This window comes from Pristis pectinata, chromosome 35, assembly GCF_009764475.1.
Source record: "Pristis pectinata isolate sPriPec2 chromosome 35, sPriPec2.1.pri, whole genome shotgun sequence".
In the NCBI taxonomy this organism is placed as follows: Eukaryota; Metazoa; Chordata; class Chondrichthyes; order Rhinopristiformes; family Pristidae; genus Pristis; species Pristis pectinata.
In genome coordinates, this window is record NC_067439.1 from 9448730 (window position 1) to 9469617 (window position 20888).

The 20888-nt window shown below is 41.4% G+C and overlaps 1 protein-coding gene across 1 annotated transcript; it reads right to left on the reverse strand.

Annotated features, from left to right (window-relative positions):
- Positions 1 to 6989: 6989 nt before the first annotated feature.
- LOC127586462 (heterogeneous nuclear ribonucleoprotein L-like) lies at positions 6990 to 20644 on the reverse strand. Its single transcript, XM_052044444.1, is given in 14 exon segments — positions 6990 to 7966; positions 8960 to 9055; positions 9936 to 9993; positions 10434 to 10635; positions 11300 to 11421; positions 11646 to 11872; positions 11875 to 11931; positions 12701 to 12760; positions 17823 to 17895; positions 18288 to 18314; positions 18316 to 18385; positions 19381 to 19426; positions 19429 to 19464; positions 20403 to 20644. Coding segments are annotated over 14 exon segments (1365 nt in total). The 5' UTR covers positions 20635 to 20644; the 3' UTR covers positions 6990 to 7907.
- Positions 20645 to 20888: the final 244 nt, after the last annotated feature.

Genomic DNA, 20888 nt, shown 5'->3' on the forward strand with positions numbered 1-20888 from the left:
AGTACAATTACTAACAAGCAACACACAGTCCTTCTCACCACATTGCTGCACCTCACTTCCAACAAGCTTCCAACTGGAGTGAGGCTCATCTACAGGACACCAGAATGAAGGTCACTCCAACTTCAGTCATCAAACTGATGTTAGAGATAGAAGAGACTACAGATGCTGACATGAAGCAACAAACAATCTGCTGGAGGAACTCAGCGGGTCAAGCAGCGTCACCCTGATGCAGGGTCTCAACCTGAAACATCCACAATTTCTTTCTCCGCACAGATGCTGCTCGACCCACTAGTTCCTCCAACAGATTGTTGGTTGCAACAAACTGGTGTTAGTTATGTTTGAACATATTCAGACATTTACGGCAAATCATCATCAACTGGTTCACTGAAGTGTACAAGGGAATCCTTAACATCTGTAAAACAAAGGTCCTATGCAACAAAGCAAAAGATTCTATAAGTGTTCAGCAGGTCAGCCAGCATCCACGGAGAGAGAAATAGAGTTGACATTTTGAGTTTAGGACCTTTCCTTAGTACTGCACAAGTAAGAGGTCTACTTGTTTTAAGTTACAGAAGTGAGGAGGTGGAGAGAACAGGTAGGTGTTGGAGTTGCTGGGCTTATAATGGTAATTGGTTTATTGCTGTCACATGCACCGAGGTACAATAAAAGGGCCCAGATCAAAGTTATCAAGGTAAGAATTACTGTAAAAAGCAGCAGTTGGAGCAAAATGATAGGCACCTTGAAATATAACAAATAGCCACATCTGTGAAAGAAAGGGTTTATCCGAAACTCAATACTATGTCCCAAGAAGCCTAATCAGATCCCCAAGTTACGCCGGGCATGCTAGAAGCAATAGAGGAGGCAGAAGACAGAGAGGACAGAGTGGAAGTGTATTAGGCTGTTGGAGTGAGAGGAGACTGGAAGAACAGGGTCGCCTTTGCAAACTGAATGCAGGTGTTCCACAAAGCCATCACCCCAGTCTGTGGGCTCTCTGATGTAGAGGAAGCCACATTGCGAGCACCGATTGGAAAGTGGAAGGAGGGCAAGGGAACTGTTTGTGTCCCCGGATGTTGGGAATAGAAGAGGTAAAAAGGGTAAATGTTGCAGTTGAATTGCAAAGCGTCACGTGAAGGGGAATGGTTGGTGGAGATGCAAGTGCAAAGCACAAAGTTTTACAGGGAATGTCCTTGTGGAATCTGAAAGGCAGGGGGGAGTGCAGAAGGGAAGTGTGTCTGGTGTTCAGTTCCACTGGAAATGTGGACATTTTGGATGATTGTTGAACGTGGAGACTGGTGGGGTGGGTGGAAGGTGAGGGCAAGGGAACCCTTTTTTCTGGATAGGATGATAGGGAGTGAGAGCAGAAGTGCAAGAACTAGAAGAGACGTGGTTAAGACCCCAGTCAACAATGGCAGTGGGAATGCCAGGGATAGGGAAGAAGGAATAAATCATAAAGATTGTGGTAAGACTCATCAGAGCAAAGACAGAAACTGAGAATGGATAGATGCTTTATAGAAACCAGGGTGGAAAGAGATGTGTCTGAGATAGGTGTTAGAGTTGGTGGGCTTATAATGGTAATCGGTTTATTACTGTCACATGGACTGAGGTACAGTGAAAGACTTTGTTTTGTATGCCATCCAACAGTAGCACAAGGTAGTACAAGGGAAAAGCAATAAGAGACTCCAGAGTAAAGTGTTACAGTCACAGAGAAAGTGCAGTGCAGGCAGACAATAAGGTGTAAGGCCATGACGAGGTAGATTGCAAGGTCAAGAGTCCATCTTATCATACTAGGGAACTGTTCAATAGTCTTATAACCACGGGATAGAAGCTGTGCTTGAGCCTGGTGGTACTTGTTTTCAGGCTTTTGTATCTTCTGCCCGATGGTGGGGGGGGGGGGGGCGCACGGGAAGAAGAGATAATGTCTGGGGTGGGTGGAGTCTTTGATTATGCTGGCTGCTTTTCCAAGTCAGTGAGAAGTGTAGAGAGAGTCAATGGAGGGGAGGCTGATCTCCATGATGTGCTGAGCTGTGTCCCCAACTCTCTGCAGTATAATGGATATTGGTAGCTAACATTGTGCTTGAGATGGTTATGAAAAGTGTTAAGAAAGGGAAGGTTCAGTTGTGGACCAGAAAAAAGTGAGGGCAGGGTGGAAGTGGGCAGCAAAGGTAATGCAACTTTTGAGCTCTGTGTGAGTGCAGGAAGTGGCATCAATAGTCAGCAATGTAGCAGAAGAAGGGTTGGGGAAGGGGGACTGAAACAAGAATGTGCTACGTATCCAACAAAGAGATGTGCCCAAGGTGTGCCCTGGCTACACCTTTGACTTGGAGAAAGTGAGTGGATTGAAGAAGTTGTTCAATGCACAACGTTCGGCCTGGTGGAAGGGAACGGTGGTGGGAGGAGAACTGGTTGGGCTTCTGTACAAGGAAGTGAAAGAACCTCAGACCATCCTAGTGTGGGATGGAGAGATCGAACGTCTATTGTGAAGGTAAGCTGGGTAAGACCAGAAAACTAACGGAGGATGTCAGGGGTGTGACAGATGGGGACTGGACAAAGGAAAAAGAATTAAGTCAAAGTGGAAAGAAGTAAGTTCTGGGGGGCAAGAACAGGCTGAAACAGTGTGTCTACCAGAACAGTCAAGCTTCTGGACCTTGGGAGGAGGTAGAAGCAAGCTGTGTGGGGTTGTGGAACAATGAGGCTGGAGGCCGTGGAGGGAAGATCTCCTGAGGACATCTGACTGTCTGGGAGACAATGGCCTGATAATTCAGTGATGGGATTGTGGTTCAGTGAGTTGTCTGAGAACTGGTGTTCAGCTTTTGCGAGATAGAGATCAGTTCAAAGCACAACAGCACCATCCTGTCAGCAGATTTGATGACAATGTTTGGATTGGTTCTTAGTAGAGTGCTGCAGGTTCAGAGGGGAGTAGGTCGGAGTCATTAAGGACAGTGAGGTAAGGATTGAGACAGTCAATGTCACATCGATATTTAGTGATGAATAGATCTAGAGACGGTGAGAGGCCAGAAGGAGGGGGTGCATTGATCAGGAATTCTGGAGACTGAAGAAAGGGTCCACCATCTGAGGTGTAGACCACTGACTAAAGAAATGGGCATGGAAGTGAAGGAAAGGGAGTTCGATGTCACATCAGACTTGGAATTCGTTAAGGTGAAGCTGTGGGACTCTGTTGAGGATCGGTTGTTCAGAATCAGAGAGAGCACAACTGGGAAAGGGAGGGACAGGAGGGGAAGAGAAAGGGTCGGAGGAAAGTGAAGGGGAAAACGATCTGCAGGAGTATTTTCACTATTCAGGAGCTGTTACTGCAGCATCCCATTAGGAAGGCAAATGGCTGGAGGTTGGAATTTAGAAATAGAGAACTACTGCTGAGAAAGGATAGACTGGCATTGGAGGTAGTCCAGGAAAGATTCATTGGGCTAAATCCTGGGATGAGAGGGTTGTTTATCGTAAATAGGTTAAAAAAATATTAGATCTTTGGAGTTTGTATGCTTGAGGGATGATCCAGTGAAATTTACCAGATCCTCAGGGGGCATGGCAGGTTGATGTTGAGATATTTCCAGCAGTGGGAGAGATTCAAAACACGGTCACTGGAGCAGGGAGGCAGCAGTACTACCTGCCACACCACTGTACAGCCAACCATTGACCACAGTCTCAACACCTAAGAGTCTACCTGCAGTGCTGCACCCGGTAGTCAGAGCAGCTATCTATCCCATAGTGTGCTTTGAGAGAGCTTGCTGTACACAGGGTGGCACAGTGGCAGTGCTGCTGCCTCACAGCTCCAACGAGCCAAGCTTGATTCTGATCTCTGGTGGTGTGTGGTGTTTATCCACATTCCCCATGGGTCTTCCCACATCCCATTGCGGTTTCGTACGTTAACCGGCTACTAGATTATCCCTCGAGCTCAAGTTTGGTATTTACTGATCAATATGCAAATAGGATGGCAGGTCAGGGAAGGGTAAGGTGGTTATACAAAGAAACTCAGTTCCTTCACACTTGATGGCAATTGATAAAGCTCTTCAGTTATCATGAGCTGTCTTTTCTTTTCCCCTGGTGTCTGGTCTTATTCAGTGGTACAGAGCAATCCTTTTCATCATCTCCAGGACGTGGGCTGTGAAGGTAGTGGTCTGGAACTGCTGCTGTCATAGTGAGGTTAGTTTCAGTGCCAGGAGTTAGGCTCAGTGAAAGGAAATACATTTCCTTGCATAGGACAGTGTGATACTTGGAGAAACATGCAGGGGATTGTTTCAATATCCCTCCTTGGGTGGCAAGTAAGTAATGCTGCTGTCTCCTCACAGCTCCAACAGCCTGGGTTCGATCCCGACCTCGAGTGCTGTCTGAGCAGAGTTTGCAGGTTTTCCCTGTGACTGAGAGTTTCCTTCCACACCCCAAAGACACGCAGGGTGGAAGGCTAACTGGGTACTATAAATTACCCATGGTGTAGCCGGGTGGTGGGAAATTGGTTGTAGGGAAACAGTTGGCAGTAGGATCAATCCAAGAGCTGGCATAGACTCCACAGGCCGAATTCCCTCGCATGTTGTAAAATACAAATCCTCAACTTGACTAATACTATGCTCTAAAAGTAATCCCCCTGACTCGAGCAGATAAATGGTCTCCTGTTTCATTCTCCAGATACTGCCTGACTTGCTGAATACTTCCAGCAATTTGCATCGTATTTCCAACCTCCTATGCACAAGTTGCCTGGCCACTGCACAAGCTGGGTTGGACAAGAGGGGCTCAGGGATTGGACTGTTGTCGACATGGTAGGTACAGGCACAGGGGGTTGTTGAATGGCCTCATTCTGTATTTTAAGATTTGATGGAGCACTGCTGGACACCAAGTACTGGATTGATAATAAGCACCAACGAGGAAGGATGTTAGGAGAGGAAACAATAGGCTACACATTTCAATACATTATTTAATGCAAAATGGAAATCAGGCAGTGGCGAGAGAGTTGATTGGTTAGGAATAAAGATCATTGGGAAAAGATCTTTTTTATTTAGATGTGCACATGGTGTGGATGTCACTGTCAATGGTGATATTTACTGTTCGCCCTTCATTGGTGTTGAACTAAGGCAGCAGTTAACAGACAACCTACTGGTATCTCAGGAGTCACATATAGGCCAGACCAGGTAAGAATAGAGGTTTGCTTTCTGAACATCACTGAACCAGATGGACGTTTTAAACTTGTCAACATTGGGAACACTAGCTTTTTAGCTCTGATGGACCTACTCAAATTTTCATATACACCAGGCTACAGGTAACTCATAACTGAAGTAGGCTATTTACCTCATGGGCAAAAGTGATGCAGTAACCTCCACTAAGAATAACTGAGACAAGCCAGATGTACTTTAGGTGGTGTGACGGGGACCCCCTGTGTGGACCTCTGCCCATCTCCCTTCAACCTGTCACTTCCCCTTTTTCAGTATATTCATCCAGTCCTTCTCTAAATTGTTGCATCTGCTTCAACCACCCTTTCAGTTCAGGTCATAAAATTCTCAAATCACTGGCTTTCCCCTCAGTTATCACAACCAGTGCCCTCCTGGTCACTTGCTCCTCAGGCACGGGAAGGTTTCTCCTTTATCAAACCAACATCTTAAACCCTTTAAATTACACTGTTTACAGCTCTAGCCTTTGCTGTTGCACAATAACCCTATACTTATCCCTCTAAAGCCACCCTGCTCTTGCTAAAGCATGGAACCCCCGAACTAGACTCCAGCAGACCCGTGACGTAAAACACTACTTTTAAAACTATTTGTAAAGTTTTGTTTCAATTTAACAATTAAATATGACTTCACAACTTTATAGGCACCTACAAGGCGCTTGTACAGGATGCTGGTGAGGCTGAACTTTGGAGTATTGTGTTCAGTTTTGGGCTCCCTGCTACAGGAAGGATGTTGTTAAACTGGAAAGAGTGCAGAAAAGATTTACAAGGATGCGGCCAGGACTTGGGGGACTGAGTTATAGGGAGAGGTTGGACAGGCTGGGACTTTATTCCTTAGAGTGTAGGACACTGAGAGGTGATCTTATAGAGGTGTATAAAATCATGAGGGGCATAGAGAGGGTGAATACATTCAGTCTTTTACCCCAGAGTTGGGGTATCAAGAACCAAAGGGCATAGGTTTAAGGTGAGAGGGGAAAGATTTAAGAGTAACTTGAGGGGCAACTTTTTTTTTTAACATGAAGGGTGGTATCTAAGTGGAATCAGCTGCTAGAGGAAGTGGTTGAGGCAGGTACAACAACTTTTAAAAGACAGCTGGACAGGTACATGGATTGGAAAGGTTTAGAGGGATATGGGCCAAATGTTGGCAATGGGACTAGCTTGGATGGGGCATCTTAGTTGGCATGGACCAGTTGGCCAAAGGGCCCGTTTCTGTGCTGTATGACTATGGCCTATAGATTCCCCTTGTACCCCAATTCTACGCCTCCTTTAACATTGCCCCAGTTAGCTAGTGTTGCCATTATTTTATAAAAGCAAATGCATAGCTTCACATATCATTGAAGTGCATCTGCCCAATGCTCTCCCAAAGTTACTCACATCAATGCTTACAAGTCAAATCTTGAACCCAAGTGAAACTGTGAGATATTATGGAAGATTGTTATCGATGTGGCTGAAGACCCCTCATCTATTCATCCCACCATTTCTGTGGATAAATGCTGTAAAGTTGGTTTAATCTCATTGGCAAAAAGGCAACAAAAGGAGGTGGCCATGTGATGGCGCTGTGATCCATTCCATGAAATTAACCTCCCAGATAACCCAGGGAGAATGGTCATTGGTTTAAATATTAAACAGCTGAAGAGCACAGTTAATGAATATTCTGTAATGAAAATTCATATTTTCACCCGACCAACCAATTAAGTGACCACAACAGTTCTATAGTTTTAATCAAAGTTCTTTCCAGCTCCATACATTCTACACAAGCCTACTCCACACAATAAGGAGCAACAAATGTTAGTTTATATCCAGAATTGTACCCTGCTGTCATACTTCTGCCCAGGGCTGAAAACAAAAGCACACAACTGAGAAACTCAGTGCACAGAGATGTTGCACATATTGATTAAATTTACTGACCGTTTCCATTGATTGAAGATCAAACACCACATGCATTCTGAAGAGCAATCAAAATACTACAGCTGCCTCCACTTAAATCCAGATCCTGGCACCTACTCCAAGTGTGCTGCTGCCAGGACCCTGACTGGTCAAGTGTTCTGTCAGATCCCTTAACCTCCAGTAAATATTCAATATGCAGCTGGCCTCTGCCCCATGAGCAAGTCTGATACAAATGAATGAACCACAAGTTAACCCTTTTCCCAAGTAGCTGAGGTCATGCTTTCCACTGCATTAAATGGATCAGAAAATACATAACCTCCCATATCCAACTGCAAGACAATATACTCTGTAATAAAATGTAGAGCAATGATACACAATCACTCAACTCAAATCTCCCAGTTATTCAGCTATTCAATAGAACAGGAAGAACAAGGAACCACAAAGGAGGCAAATGCCAGTCAGCTTATCCAATGTGACCATCACAGAGCATTACTTGGAGAGATTCCCTTGTTCATAGTCCATAAAAAGTCCTTCAATTGTAGCCTAAAATAAAGAGGGTACAATTATGCCAGTTGAACTGTTTGTCCTTTATTGAATCATAGCACTGGGATCTCCATCATCTAATCACAGCTGATAAAATTGAAAGTTATTTCACTTCTACAATATGGATTTACTTTTTAAAAAAAAGTTAAACCAATAACTAAAAAATAAAAAAAAAACTGGAATACTCATTGCAAACTGTGGCTCATTACTTCTGTATGAATGAAAGGTTTACTGCACTTTAACAACAGCATAAAAATACTAAAATACAAGTCACAATAATAGAGTGGCTAGCAGTCCATATGTGTTCTGATCTTTATGCTGCATGTTGTACCGTGGAGAAACAGAGTTTCAGAGTGTAGGGATAAGGACCACCTACAGAGGAGTGAAGAAAAAGATGAATTAGTCTCATTAAAACAGGCACAGTAAACTGGCGACGCATGCTTACCCCTCACCCCCAGCTGGTCGTGAAGGCCCAGGTACATTAGCCTTAGATGAGTGAACATCCAGCTGTAGTCAGGTTAATTAAGTACTGCACAACAATGTGCCAGCACAGCACATGATTACCAACAGTCCCATTATAACCTGACAATATGATATGGAGCACACAGAATACATCACTGTCAAAAATCCACACCTATAATCCAATTTTATCCACAATCACAATACTGCTGAATCGCAAGTAATTCAGGAGATCTGCCAGAGTATTGTTATGTATTCAAATTATTAGTTTCTAGAAGCCCCTTTAATTAGTTAACTTTCAGTCTTTCTAAAAGAATTTTGTAGTGTATTTCTGTACTGTACAATTTTTAAGATAGACTAAAAATCAACCTCTAACTTGAATATTATGGGATCTCCCTTCAGAATTCCTTGGGACTTAGCAGTATTTAGATTGCAGATAAAATTGGATTATAGATGTCAATTTTTGATAATGTCTAATAGTGAGTTATTTTGCAAGTAACTTTTAAATGTTTTACGCTACAGTGAGACTACTGGTAATCATGTACAGGTTTGGAGTTTACATAGAGCTGACAATATACAAAGCATCAAGGCTTTGCATGCTGACACATCTAGCAAGCTGTTGTTCAAATGGTTGCATACAGATTTACACAAGCAATTTCAGCCAGGCACCATATTACGTTCTTCCCTTTGAACAAGTGCCTAAGAAATGCTCATAATTTTGCTTTTGCAACATTTGCAAAAGTCATTATACAACTGAACAGGCTGCATAGACCTAAATGCCATTCCATGCACTTGAAAACAGACAAGGAAAACAAGAATGTTTTAAGGGCCCTGAACACAAAACTAATGCAAACCAGTATTTTGTGATGAACAACCAACTCCAAGGTTTTATCCAGAAAAACATACTTGGGTTTTTCATTTGATAGTGATTCAGCAAGGACAGTGATTCCATGGCATCGTTCTTTGTGTCCCACTCAATCAGGCCGGAAGAACTTCTCTCACCTACAACGATAATAAAATTCAGTCAAACCATGAGCGCTGAAACAATGTGGCCAAGTGGACTTATCAAACTATTCAAACCTGACTGTGGTAACAACAGATGAAAATAGCTACGGCACTGGACAGAAATTATCTGCTGCTATTTAGCCTCTGGCTTATTTGTGGCCACTGAGAAAGGGCAGATAGATGATCACATCAGCACTGGAATGGAAACAGCAGCTAAGGGCAGGCTAGACTGCCTGCAACCTACAGCAAGTTCCACCAAGTTAAATGAATGGTAGCCGACTCTGTTGACAAACACTTTAAGACAAATTCATTGAGCAGTGTTTAAGGCACTAATTTATGCAGCTAATTACCAGCACCCTCCCAGATCCTGAATATTTGCAACGGTGTTTGGCAAAGTTGACAGCCCAGGACAATGATATAATTTTGGAGATCAACACAATTGTTTTAATTGGCATTTGACTGGCAGTGAATCACACATTGCTCTATCCTGATTAAAAACTTTTGATCCAGTTGGTCCATATTCCTGCACTAGCTGATGTATTACATTGGCAGAACAGTCAGAACACCCAAAATACCAAGTGAGCAAGAGACTGAAGTCACCAACTTACAAATTCTAAATATTATCACTATGGTTAGTGGAGCAACTGGACACATGAAATTCAAATACACACAAGATGCCAGAAGAACTCAGGTTAGGCAGCATCTGTACAGGGAAATGGACAATCGACGTTTTGGATTGAGACGCTTCATTTGGACACTTGTGATTTGATGGCAGAAGCTCAGAAACCTCATTCGTGATGTGCTTTCCAACAATCACCTAGGCACTTCACAACAGAATATAAGCCCTGCTCTACATCTACAAACATCAAGTACTTACTCTTTCCAGAAAATAACTTGAAAGCAGATGGTCTCTTCAAACCCAGCTCATCGCACACCTGAAACAAGAGCAGCAAATTTTCTGTTGAAGCTGGAGAAAGGCTTTTCAACTTATTTTTATGCTCTCAAGTCGCACATCCCCACCTTCCAAGCAAAGCATCACTTAACATTTAAACTACTGTTGAATCGATTCAGAGGGACACTTTTGTACTGCACACTGTTGCTTTCTCCATAAGCAGTGCTGATTGAGGGATACCAGTCACAACTTCATCTTTGCCAAGTCCCATAGAGTCTGTAATTCAGATGTATGGATCATTCGTTGCCAGAAGTTGCAAAAGTGGCCTCCTGCTTAGTCTCCAAGCAAAATCATACATGTCCAATACCTTATTCGAGAGAACAAGCTGAAAGCAGTGTGTTCTCTAAACAATGATCAAAAGTGTCGAGGCAAACTGGTAACCAAGGTTAACTACATAGTACTGAATAAAAACATTAACAGTACCTCACAGAAAGCATCTTCTGTCACCTCTGGAGGGGCATTGAAGTAATGCAACACATTGCTCGGGTGCTGGATTCGGTTCTTGCTAGCTTGCTCTGGAGTGGTGAAGCGATTGTTCCTTGAGCCAGAGAAATCTTTAAAGCTGCAAGTGCCATCTTCAAGTTCATATGATTGACCAGCCATTATAGCCTGTTGTTTGGATACACTGAATAAAAGAAAATACAGCATAAGCACACAATTATTTCTAAATGCACACCTCTAAGTGTACAAAAGACCTTCCTACGCATACCAAAAATGTTAAGTATTTACAGATTTTGATGACTGTAGCATGCAAGTATTTGTATTAAATGTTATACCGAGCCCAAATGGGCAGGAAGATACAATACTCTTCCCATAATACACATAGTCTTTGCAAAACAGGGATATTTACTGTTGTCAAATTTCCCAAAGGGGCCTTTTTTTTTGAAACCATAAATTAGGATACCAGCTTCAAAACAATCTTAATCTCAACCTAGTTGATAAGACTCCAGGTCCTCTCATCTGATGATTTCCCAGTGCTGATAAGCCTTCCTTCAGTAAAAGGAATTTGATCTGATTCCACCCAGGGTTCTGTAGCACTGATCTGATGCTCAGCTGTCCCTTCTATATAATAAAGCCAACTTTCCAAATTCAACAGCAATGCATCGATCCGAGAAGACCCAGCCCTAATCTATTGGGCAATGGCAGACATTTAACCAAGCACTTTATTTGGCCTTAAGAGGTACCAGTGAAACAACCACAGCATTGTGCAAAGTTTCGGTTTAATCCCAGCTACTTCCTTAAGTCTTGGGAAAAAAAAAATCAACTTTCCCCAAGTTCCTCACACATACCACACATTTAATTTCTGGTCAAACATGTAGGTATTATTTAAATGGCTGATGGCACGATCCACAGCAAATCCATCTCCCATCTCTACCATGGCAGCCCCTGGCTTACTCTTCATGAATTTCACCTGAAAAAGCAATGAAAAATACAAATTACTTTGAAAGCACAGAACTGAAACCATCTACCCTAATCAATATAATTTTCAATCAACCCTTTCTACTGAGATAAAATTGCAATGCCAAGACAAACTGTCATTAATGAAGATGTAACAAAGCATTTTTCATTCATCCAATGAAACGTGGTTAATTTATTCATAGATTTGAAACCCAGTTATATTCCTGCAACACTCACCTTCTCCACATTTCCATACAAGCAAAAGATGTTGAACACTCTGTCACAATTCATCCTGGAAGGCTCCAACCCATAAACCATCAGCACTGGACTTTCTGCTTGAGGCCCATATTCTGGTGGCGGTGGTGGTGGTGGAGGACCGTACTGAGGCCCATAACGTTGATTGGGTGGGCCTCGGTGAGGACCGCCCACTGGAGGTGGACCTCCCATCCTAACGGCGCTCATAATGGGGCCGGTGGGCCATAGTCATCATCTGGATAGTGACTATATCCTCCTTGTGGGGCTCCTTAGGAGGAAATCAAAGCAGATTTACATGACAAGTCTGTTCTGTTCAGGAGTTAACACAACTGAAAAAACTACTCAAAACAAACAAGAACATTACACTACAATGGACACCAGGTCCCTTCAGATTCTGTCTGAATATTCTGCCACAAGGCTAGGGCAAAGGACAGTTGATGAGAATTCTCTCAAAAAAAAAAATTCATTATACCAAAAGCATGGGTTCCAAGCAAAGTCACCTACCTCAGTTTCAAAAATCAGGGTGGGCTGACTTATCCACCCCACCCCGGACTCCATAAATCATGTCAGTGTGCTGGATTCCCTACTCAGTTGGACGATAACTGTCATACTATTACCATAATTAGTCTAGATGAAAAGCCGAAACATATGTGGTACCGTAGGGAAAATAAAATGGGGTTAGTGGAGGATTAGTGTAAAATGGGTCCTTGGTGTGTGGTGTGGACTGTGGGCTTGTGTGCTTTATGAATATGACATAAGTAAACTGATTGCCACTGAAATCACACCCACTGACAATGACTAAGCACCGCTGGAAGTGTTTGGTTATGTCCACACTAGATCTGGGTCATGTTTACTGGACCATTTACAACATACTCACTTGATCTGATAAAACAAATTATACCCCAGCACCCTAAAAAGGATGGAGGTGGAGGGTGCAATATCTTCCTGAAGGCTTTTCCAAAGGGAAGAAAATATAAGCATCAAAGTACTCAAGAAAGGCTTCACGGTCAACCACCTCACCAGCTCTGTATTCTTACCGTACTCAGAAGGATGATCTCCAAGCAATGCTGGTTGTCGCTGTCGCTTGTTGGGATCTCCTATAAAAAATGAAGGGAGGGGCGGGGAAAAAAGTTAAAATCAATTTCAGGTTGCCAATGGCACCCAAAATAATTGCAATAGAACAGTACAAGCAAAACATTTGAAGGGGGAAAAAAATCAGCAGAGTACATTAAGAGAACTACAATTTTTTTTCCACAGTACAGAGATACATATTTAAGACTTGGGCTTTGAATTTATACAACATTGTAGTCTAAAAGATCTAATGCCACAAAGGTTCAAGCATAAAAAGGTCTACTTACAGCCAGAGTTAGAGAACAACGTTCCATGTGCCACAAAATTTCTGCATTTTTTTCCTTACCACCCAATGCTTCAACAGCAACTTATTGCAGTTTGAAAGATGGCGCCCCAAACATATGCTTCAACCCTGCATTACACGTTTTACAGCAATGAATAGAAATTTTTTACAAAGGACAGTACTAGCTTCTAACAATTGCATCTAGCAACAATTTCTTAACGGTTCACAGTTCAGGTAAAAGATTCTTCACAGATGTCAAATGGTTCAGTAAAAAGTGGTGAATATGAAAACCCAGTGTTCCCTCCATGTCGCTCTCCTGAAGTAGTGTTGGATGTGTTGGTCTTGGGCTTTATGGTAGCAAGGCTTACTTGGGAAGGATCTGTGTACATCTCCCACATAGGTGTCCAAATGAAGTGGTGTACATTGGTAATGTATCATTTATGCAGCAAAATGGCTGTACTGATGTGCCTCACACAATGTGTCTCTTATCCCTCCTGTTGAAGCTGCATGTTGCCGAGTATCATCTGTTTATGGCAGATGTCTGAATGTTCTCTGAAATGTAGGAATGTAGAAAACTGGTGTTTCGACAAGTTGGGTTGACTGGTGGAAGGAATTCAGCATGTACTTCAAGAGCGTTGTATGAATGCACTTGTCTTGTGACGAAAACTCCTCTAAGCAAAGTGAGGGGAAACCCCTGAGACAATTCTGTATCAGTTCACATGAGGCAGTGTTTTTGACCTTTTCTGAAGAATTCTTGAAAATGAAACAGTTACGTCTCTGGCGAATATGCCTCATTTTGTCTGCCTCCATTACCTTCACTTCAGAAGTCTAGGAAAATGGTGGTTTGCCTCACAGTATGTAAGTCATGGCATGTCGTATCGCTGTGGCTGCAAGGTAATCTTGGGTCAATGTATGACACTCGATGTATTGGACCAGGATTTTGTTCTTGTTCAATAAGGAAAATTCTGCTTGCTTCTCCAGAAAGGTCTGCCTATTACTGTTGCACTGTGTGTGCCCTTACCCAGCAAATGGTTTGATTATATAATGCAAAAGCAGAGTTTAAAATTAACAGACTACCAGCACAATTCAGCATTTAACAACAAAATACATTTCCAAATTATTTTATTTTTGATCATACAAATAGCCACAGTTAAACATTTAAATTATCAAAGGCTCCTGATATGAGATTTAAGTTCAAAAAGTTATTTGCAAACTTTTTATATGCTGTTAATTTTAAGCTATGCATATTTGTTTCCCCAAATAGTGGGTCACACACACGCGCTCCCCATTTTTAAAGGCATTATATAATATTAATGCTGCATTAGATGTGTTCATTACAGGTGAGTAGTGCACCATGATTAGATTCAGGTAGTCTTCAATATACCCAAATCGAATTCCATAATGCATTAAATGAAGGAATTCCATGAAGTAATTATACAAAGCTGGTTAAACACATGCTATCACAATTTACAGTCATCATTTGGGCTGCCAAGATCTCAGGTTTGACTTTCCGCTTCTGTTCAATGCCATGATGAATTTCATCATGGCACATGTTATGACCACCTGTGACAAGACCCCAGCACATTACTACTTCTGTAAGCACACCATGGGCTCAGTTAAGAGGCCAACTAGCTCTTAATGTGATCTAGTATGATTACTTGCAAGACAAAATTAACAGCCCAGTTTCAAATGTCCATAAAGTATCACTGCCCTGGGATTAACATTGAATACCAATGGAAGTTGTGTAAGTCCATATCCAACCCTACATTAATTTTGATAAATTTCACACACAGAAAAATAAGATCAAATCTCAAATTCAAAGTCTCCCACCTCCCTCTGTAGAGTGGAGGGGAGGATCCCCAAATATTTAATTGTTATTAAATATTTAAAAGCAAGAGAAAGCTTTTACAAAAGAGATAGCAGAAAAAAAGTATAATGGTCAAGCTCTTCTTTAACACCTATTTACCAGGAACTGTGTGTGAAATCTACCTACAAGTTTCCAACCTCAGTGCCTACACTTCAGTGTAGAACGGCACTAGCACAATAAGAAATTGCCTGCAACCAGCACGTTTTCCTGTTCATGTGTGGTAAACTTTAGGTGCTAATGTCCAAATTCAAATAATTAATTCTATTTTATTACATACATGAATGGGCACAGTCTAAAGCATGTCAGTCAATGCAGACAATATAATAGCTATGTACCATCTCTGAACACCAAGCAGAAGAGACCTGCCAATCGCCAGGAAAGTCAAACCTAGTGGGGTGTGCAAAAGATGGAAAACTTCCAGCAACATTCTGCTTCGATACAAAACACAGTCACAGAGTAATGAAATTAAGAAAACACTTATCACACCGGCCCTTGCCCAGCAAGCACAGTAAATATTTTAAACTGCATTCCACCACAATTTAATTTGAAGCACTTACTGATATTTTTAAAACTCAGATTCCCCATTTTGGAAATCCCCAGAAACATTTGTGCATCTAAGCGACTTGCAGGAGTCATTATGCAGAACATCCAGGAGGCATAAAATGTAAATAATAATGGGTGCACAACTCCAAGTAGATCCTTAATTGGATATTTATAGCTCTGGAACACCATTCAGTCTACTAGCTGCTTAACACACCTGTGAAATGATCTTTTAGGTGATCAAGTCATCCTTTCAAAATATATTGGACAGAGGATTACAGCAAAGCACTCAAATCTGCACTGCATTAGTCTAGACCTCATTTGAATACAATGTCTTTTAGAAAGATTTGAAAATTTATTCATGAATAGAATGGAGATCAAGGCTTTGCTGAGAGTCGTTTGTTTTGCCACAAAGGTATACTTCATATACTAGTTTACAATTTTATTAGCTATCAGAAAATACTGTGCATTTGCAAAGATGAAAATCTAGATATTAAAAGGAGCTAATTCACACCACCATTGGGTCATATTGGTACAATTCTGTTCCAAAAAGTTATTTGCAATCAAATTCAAATTTTCAGGGCTGTTTATCAGGCACCTATTCAGTGTAAACGGACGAGCTTTAAATCTTGCTGTTTCGAAACAATTTTATAGGTTGCCATTCCTGGGATATGGTTAGGAGTACAAACTCTATTCTTTGGCCATTCAAAGTTGCCATCCTTTTCCAGCACCACAGCAAAACAGTAGACTGGGAGGATCCAAGATTTGGCCTTTACTGGCCTCCAGGCCACTGATTTCATCACATTTCCTTTTGTAGTTAACACTCAGTGATATTTTACAGAGCATCAGAAATTAAAACTTTCAATCCATTTACGGACTGCAATATAGAAATCTTAGTCCAAAATAATTCAGAATCATTCTGATTAAAAGGTTTAATCCTGGAACCAGCCACAGTACTGAGATTTAATGGAGAAACATTCAAGTTTCAATTTCATTTATTAATACACAAAAGTATCCTCAGGAATGTGTGGATTGCTTGGATAGTTAAAACTGACAGGGAACAAGCTCAGAGAAGGATTTAAACCTTAATCCAATGTTCAATCTTCAACTGTAATATTAGTTTATTTGAGAGCTTGAAGGAGAAGAAGAAATATGAACTTATTTGAAGCAACTGCTATGGCTTCAAGTGCAAACCACTAAGATCCAAATTTAGAAATCAGTGCCTCAAGTGAACTGTAACCATTTAATGCCTTGATGCAGTAATGAAGGGTAATATAGACACTCTACAGAAAGAACTTCACCTAAGATGAATAAATCTCCCTAATCTGTAATTATTTTGCATGGAATAAGCAGTCAGTAGAGCTCCATTAGAGAAAGTGAACACCAGCACTTATTGTAACAAGCTGTATGAACCAGAGCTTCTGCAAAATGATATAAAAATTCTGTAATCTCCACCCAAGCTTCAGAAACTTAATCAAAACACAATTGTTCAATTCTACATGCAAGGAATCCTGTAACCTTACTAAAAACGTTACACTGGAAGGTCCAGTATCTCTTGCTAATTAAACCCGAACCCCACAGTTGCACTTTGGTGACGTTGATATTATGCTTTGACAGTATGAAAAGCAGAAGCAGTTAGCTGGTACAAATATACCATTCTATAAATCACGATGCAGGTAGCTGCTGGGGATAAAAGCATGTTGTGAGTAAGCTCGACATCATCAAATTTAATTTAAGTAAATTAATTACACAAGCGGAGACAAAGTGGAGAAACTGAAATGCATGGGTTTAGAGCACCAGATCAAAATTGAGCTCTCGAGATAGATTTGTCCCCAAAAGTCTATAAAAGTTCAACAAAATGCCATGTTTGTAATATCAAAGCAAGACCTCCATTTTACTAAACAGTAAGCAAAAGCCTTCTGTCCCACTTCCAGTGAAATAAAAGAGCCTGTTATTTACAAGCAAAACCTGAAGCTCAATGCTAGATCAAAAATATCATTGGGGTAGTTTTATTGCATGGCATAATCACATCAAAGCTCGCCAGCAGTTCAAGAGGCTGTTAAGCTGGTTATCAATATACCCAGTCCTGCCCAAGTGCTTGCCTGTTAAGCTAATGTGAGCTTCCAGATCCATCCCATGATTAGAAATGAAAGCTATTCACCAAATAAGAACCCACCACCATAATACAGATTGGCCAGTTGTTAGAAGCCTAAAGGGTGCAGTATTCCAATGTTGCTGGAAGCTTTTCTGAATTCCAATAATTGACAGCACCAAAGTTATAACTGTAAACATGGTGTAGGGTTAAATGGAATGTAATTTGCAAGTGGTAATGTATAAAATTTACAAAATTCAAGAATTGCATGTAATTTTAAGTGCATATATACCAAATTTATATTACCTTGTCCTCCCAAATTAGGATTTGTATAGTCCCAAGTGTCCTGATCATTTTTGAAGACGTTCAAACGAGTAGGCTATAGAGTGGAATTCAAACTGTATTAGTTTAATGAGTTAATCTTGAACATCTGCCTTCCAGTTAACAACCACATTCAAGCCAAAAAAGTTGTGTCCTTATCCAATACAAACCAAGCTTTGTGCCAATCTGGAGCCTCATTGTACATGGTCCCGAGTGACAGATACCCAGCTCCAAAGAACTTCATGCTTACAATTATATTGATGTCATCTTAATCTTACCTCAAGATCATTTGGAAGTGGAAACATTACTTTCTATGGAAAATGTAGATATCCACTTGAGAACTCGGAAGTAGCATAACTGAAATTCAGCCTGAAATCGCGCTTCTACACAGATCAGCTCTCTCATTCATTAGTATATTAGCCAGCATGTCAATTTTAACAATCAACTTACTTTTGCATACTCAATCTTCAAAGTACAACCATCCAGAATAAATGTCTGCTCCATTGAGAGACGCTTTTGCTCTCTGAGCACTCTGTACAGAGTCAAATGTGTCCCAAGTTAAGATAAATAAGATTAGCGGAAGGCACATTAACTGCCTGATCACTTGTTGATAAAGATATCCACTAAAACAACCCATATGCAACCCTCAATATATCCCCTTAGCTACTTCAGTGAAGTGCTAGATTTTTCTAAGTAGTAACATCACAGGAAGTTCATCGTTGGAATTTATGACTTGCTGTACTTTGGGTTAAAAAAAATGGACAGATTGCTCCAAGGTCAATTTTGTGGGACCAACTTAGAGCGGACAACAGTGGTGCACAAAGACTGTGCGGCAGGCCAATTGTGAGCAGATGGGCAAAGGTAAGTGGCTGCCAACAGGACTGAATAACATTAGATATTAATGAACCAAAGCCAGTTAGGTTAGCATGACTATTTGAGGAATTTGGATTAGTTGGTTTAAGTAGTTTGGCCAATGGCAGAGGGACTAAAGTCAGGGAGTTCAAAGCTTACGGTCAAACATCAGACAAAGGTTGGTCAACAGGAATGAGTGCAGCGGGCTCTGAGAATAGGATAAGTCTTTGGTCCTGTCTGAAAAATGCCAATCAGTGTGACAAAGGGGCTAAGAGGTGATGGATAAGCAGAAAATTCAGCCCACATATGGAATCAGATGCTATTTGGATGTTGTCACCAGGGAACAACACGTGGATGAGTAAGGCTGGGGGCAGTGCGAAAGATAAAGAGGTCAAGATAAATCCAGAACTCTCCCACTTACTTTTCAGTCACCCACATAACTGAATTGCCTCAGTTCTATCCTAATCAGATGCTTAAGCTGCAACTTGCATCAATTCTAAAATGAACAATGGGTGCAGTCTCTGCTGCAAACAGTTCAGCTCATGCAGGATCCCAGAGATACCACTAATTCACATAAGAAGTTATGGAGTTGGCCAATGTCCCCATTAGGAAATATGTTCAAAATGTAAACTTGCTTCAAATCTTTCCTACATACACTCCTCCCAGTTTAACTTAGCAGTGAAAAGGATATTCCACCATTGCCTGCACTCCATTCTTTCGAAATATTACAATTCTTGTACAGGTCCACATGGATTGCACATTGTGTACAACACATCTGCAAAATAAAAATTGGTTTTGTTATAAATAGCCAGCAATTCTACATTTAGAGTTTTAGAAGGACAAGGAATACAAAGGTACACAGTGACAAAAGCTTATGCTGAGGGAGCATCCCACTTCCAATACATAGAGGAGAAAGGGCTCTTTGACCTACGAATCTGCGCCTGACTGTAAAGCACCCATTTTACACTAATCCCATTTTAATTTTTCTCCATATCCCCATCAACTGCCCACCAGATTTGAACACTAGCTACACACTAGGTGCAATTTACGGGGATTAATTAACCTACCAATGCACATATCTTTGGCACATGGAAGGAAAGTGGAAGCACCTGATAGGAAAACCGATGCAGTCACAGGAGAACATGCAAACTCTACAATGACAGCACTCGATTGAACCCCAATTGTTGGAGCAACAAGGCAGTAACTCCACCAGCTGCGCAACTGTACAGTAAAACTCCAATAATCCTGTATGCTTGGGATCCTGGAGCATGGAAACAGGGTTCCCAGTGAGGCAACAGTGCAAGCTTAGTTAAATCGGTAATTAGAGTCAGACGGCAGAGAAACGGGCTGTTCTACCCACTGACTTTCAAGCACCCATTTACAATCTTACATTAATCCTATTTCCCCCACATTCCTTCACACCCTCCCCTCCAAAGATTCTGCCATCCACCTACACACTAGGGGTATTTTACAGCAGCTGAATAACCTACCGACCCCCACATTTTTGGAATGTGGAAGGAAACCAGAACGAGCAAACTCCACCCAGACAACACCCAAGGTCAAGATTGAAATGGGGTCACTGGAGCTGTGAGGCAGCAGCACAACTGTGCCATCTTAATTCCTCAGGTTCTATTCTGACATTAACCTTCCACACACACTTCATCTTGCACCATGGTAGACACCACACACTAATGCAAAAACAAAATTGGTAACCCACCGTAGTAATTGGATAGATAGGGTTCATCACTGTGAAGAGCAGTATGTTGTTGACATTTCTGGAATCATCAGAGTCACCAGGCCTGGAAATTTTCTGACTTGTAGAGTAGTTAACAAAAGCAGGCTGTGCACCCACATAGATCTGGCTTTCAACTGCAAAGTTCACACAGGCACATGCACCATTCAGTTCCTCGAATTCCACTAATGCTTGTCTCTTCTTTGGCATCATCACCACATAGCTGTAACCCCAAAGAAACACTGGTATCAGCTTTCTATATAACGTGTGAACATAATCAAGTAATATTTGTACTGTAAACAACAGATTCCCAGCTTGCACTGTATTCCCAAAACTATTTCCAAAAAGCTCAAACACTTAGCTCAGCTTCTAAACCAAGTTCACAGCAATATGAATCCCTATAAAGGAGCAAGAGTTAGGATTTTGCCTTATGGGTGACACTGCTTATAATGAGAGAACACAACATA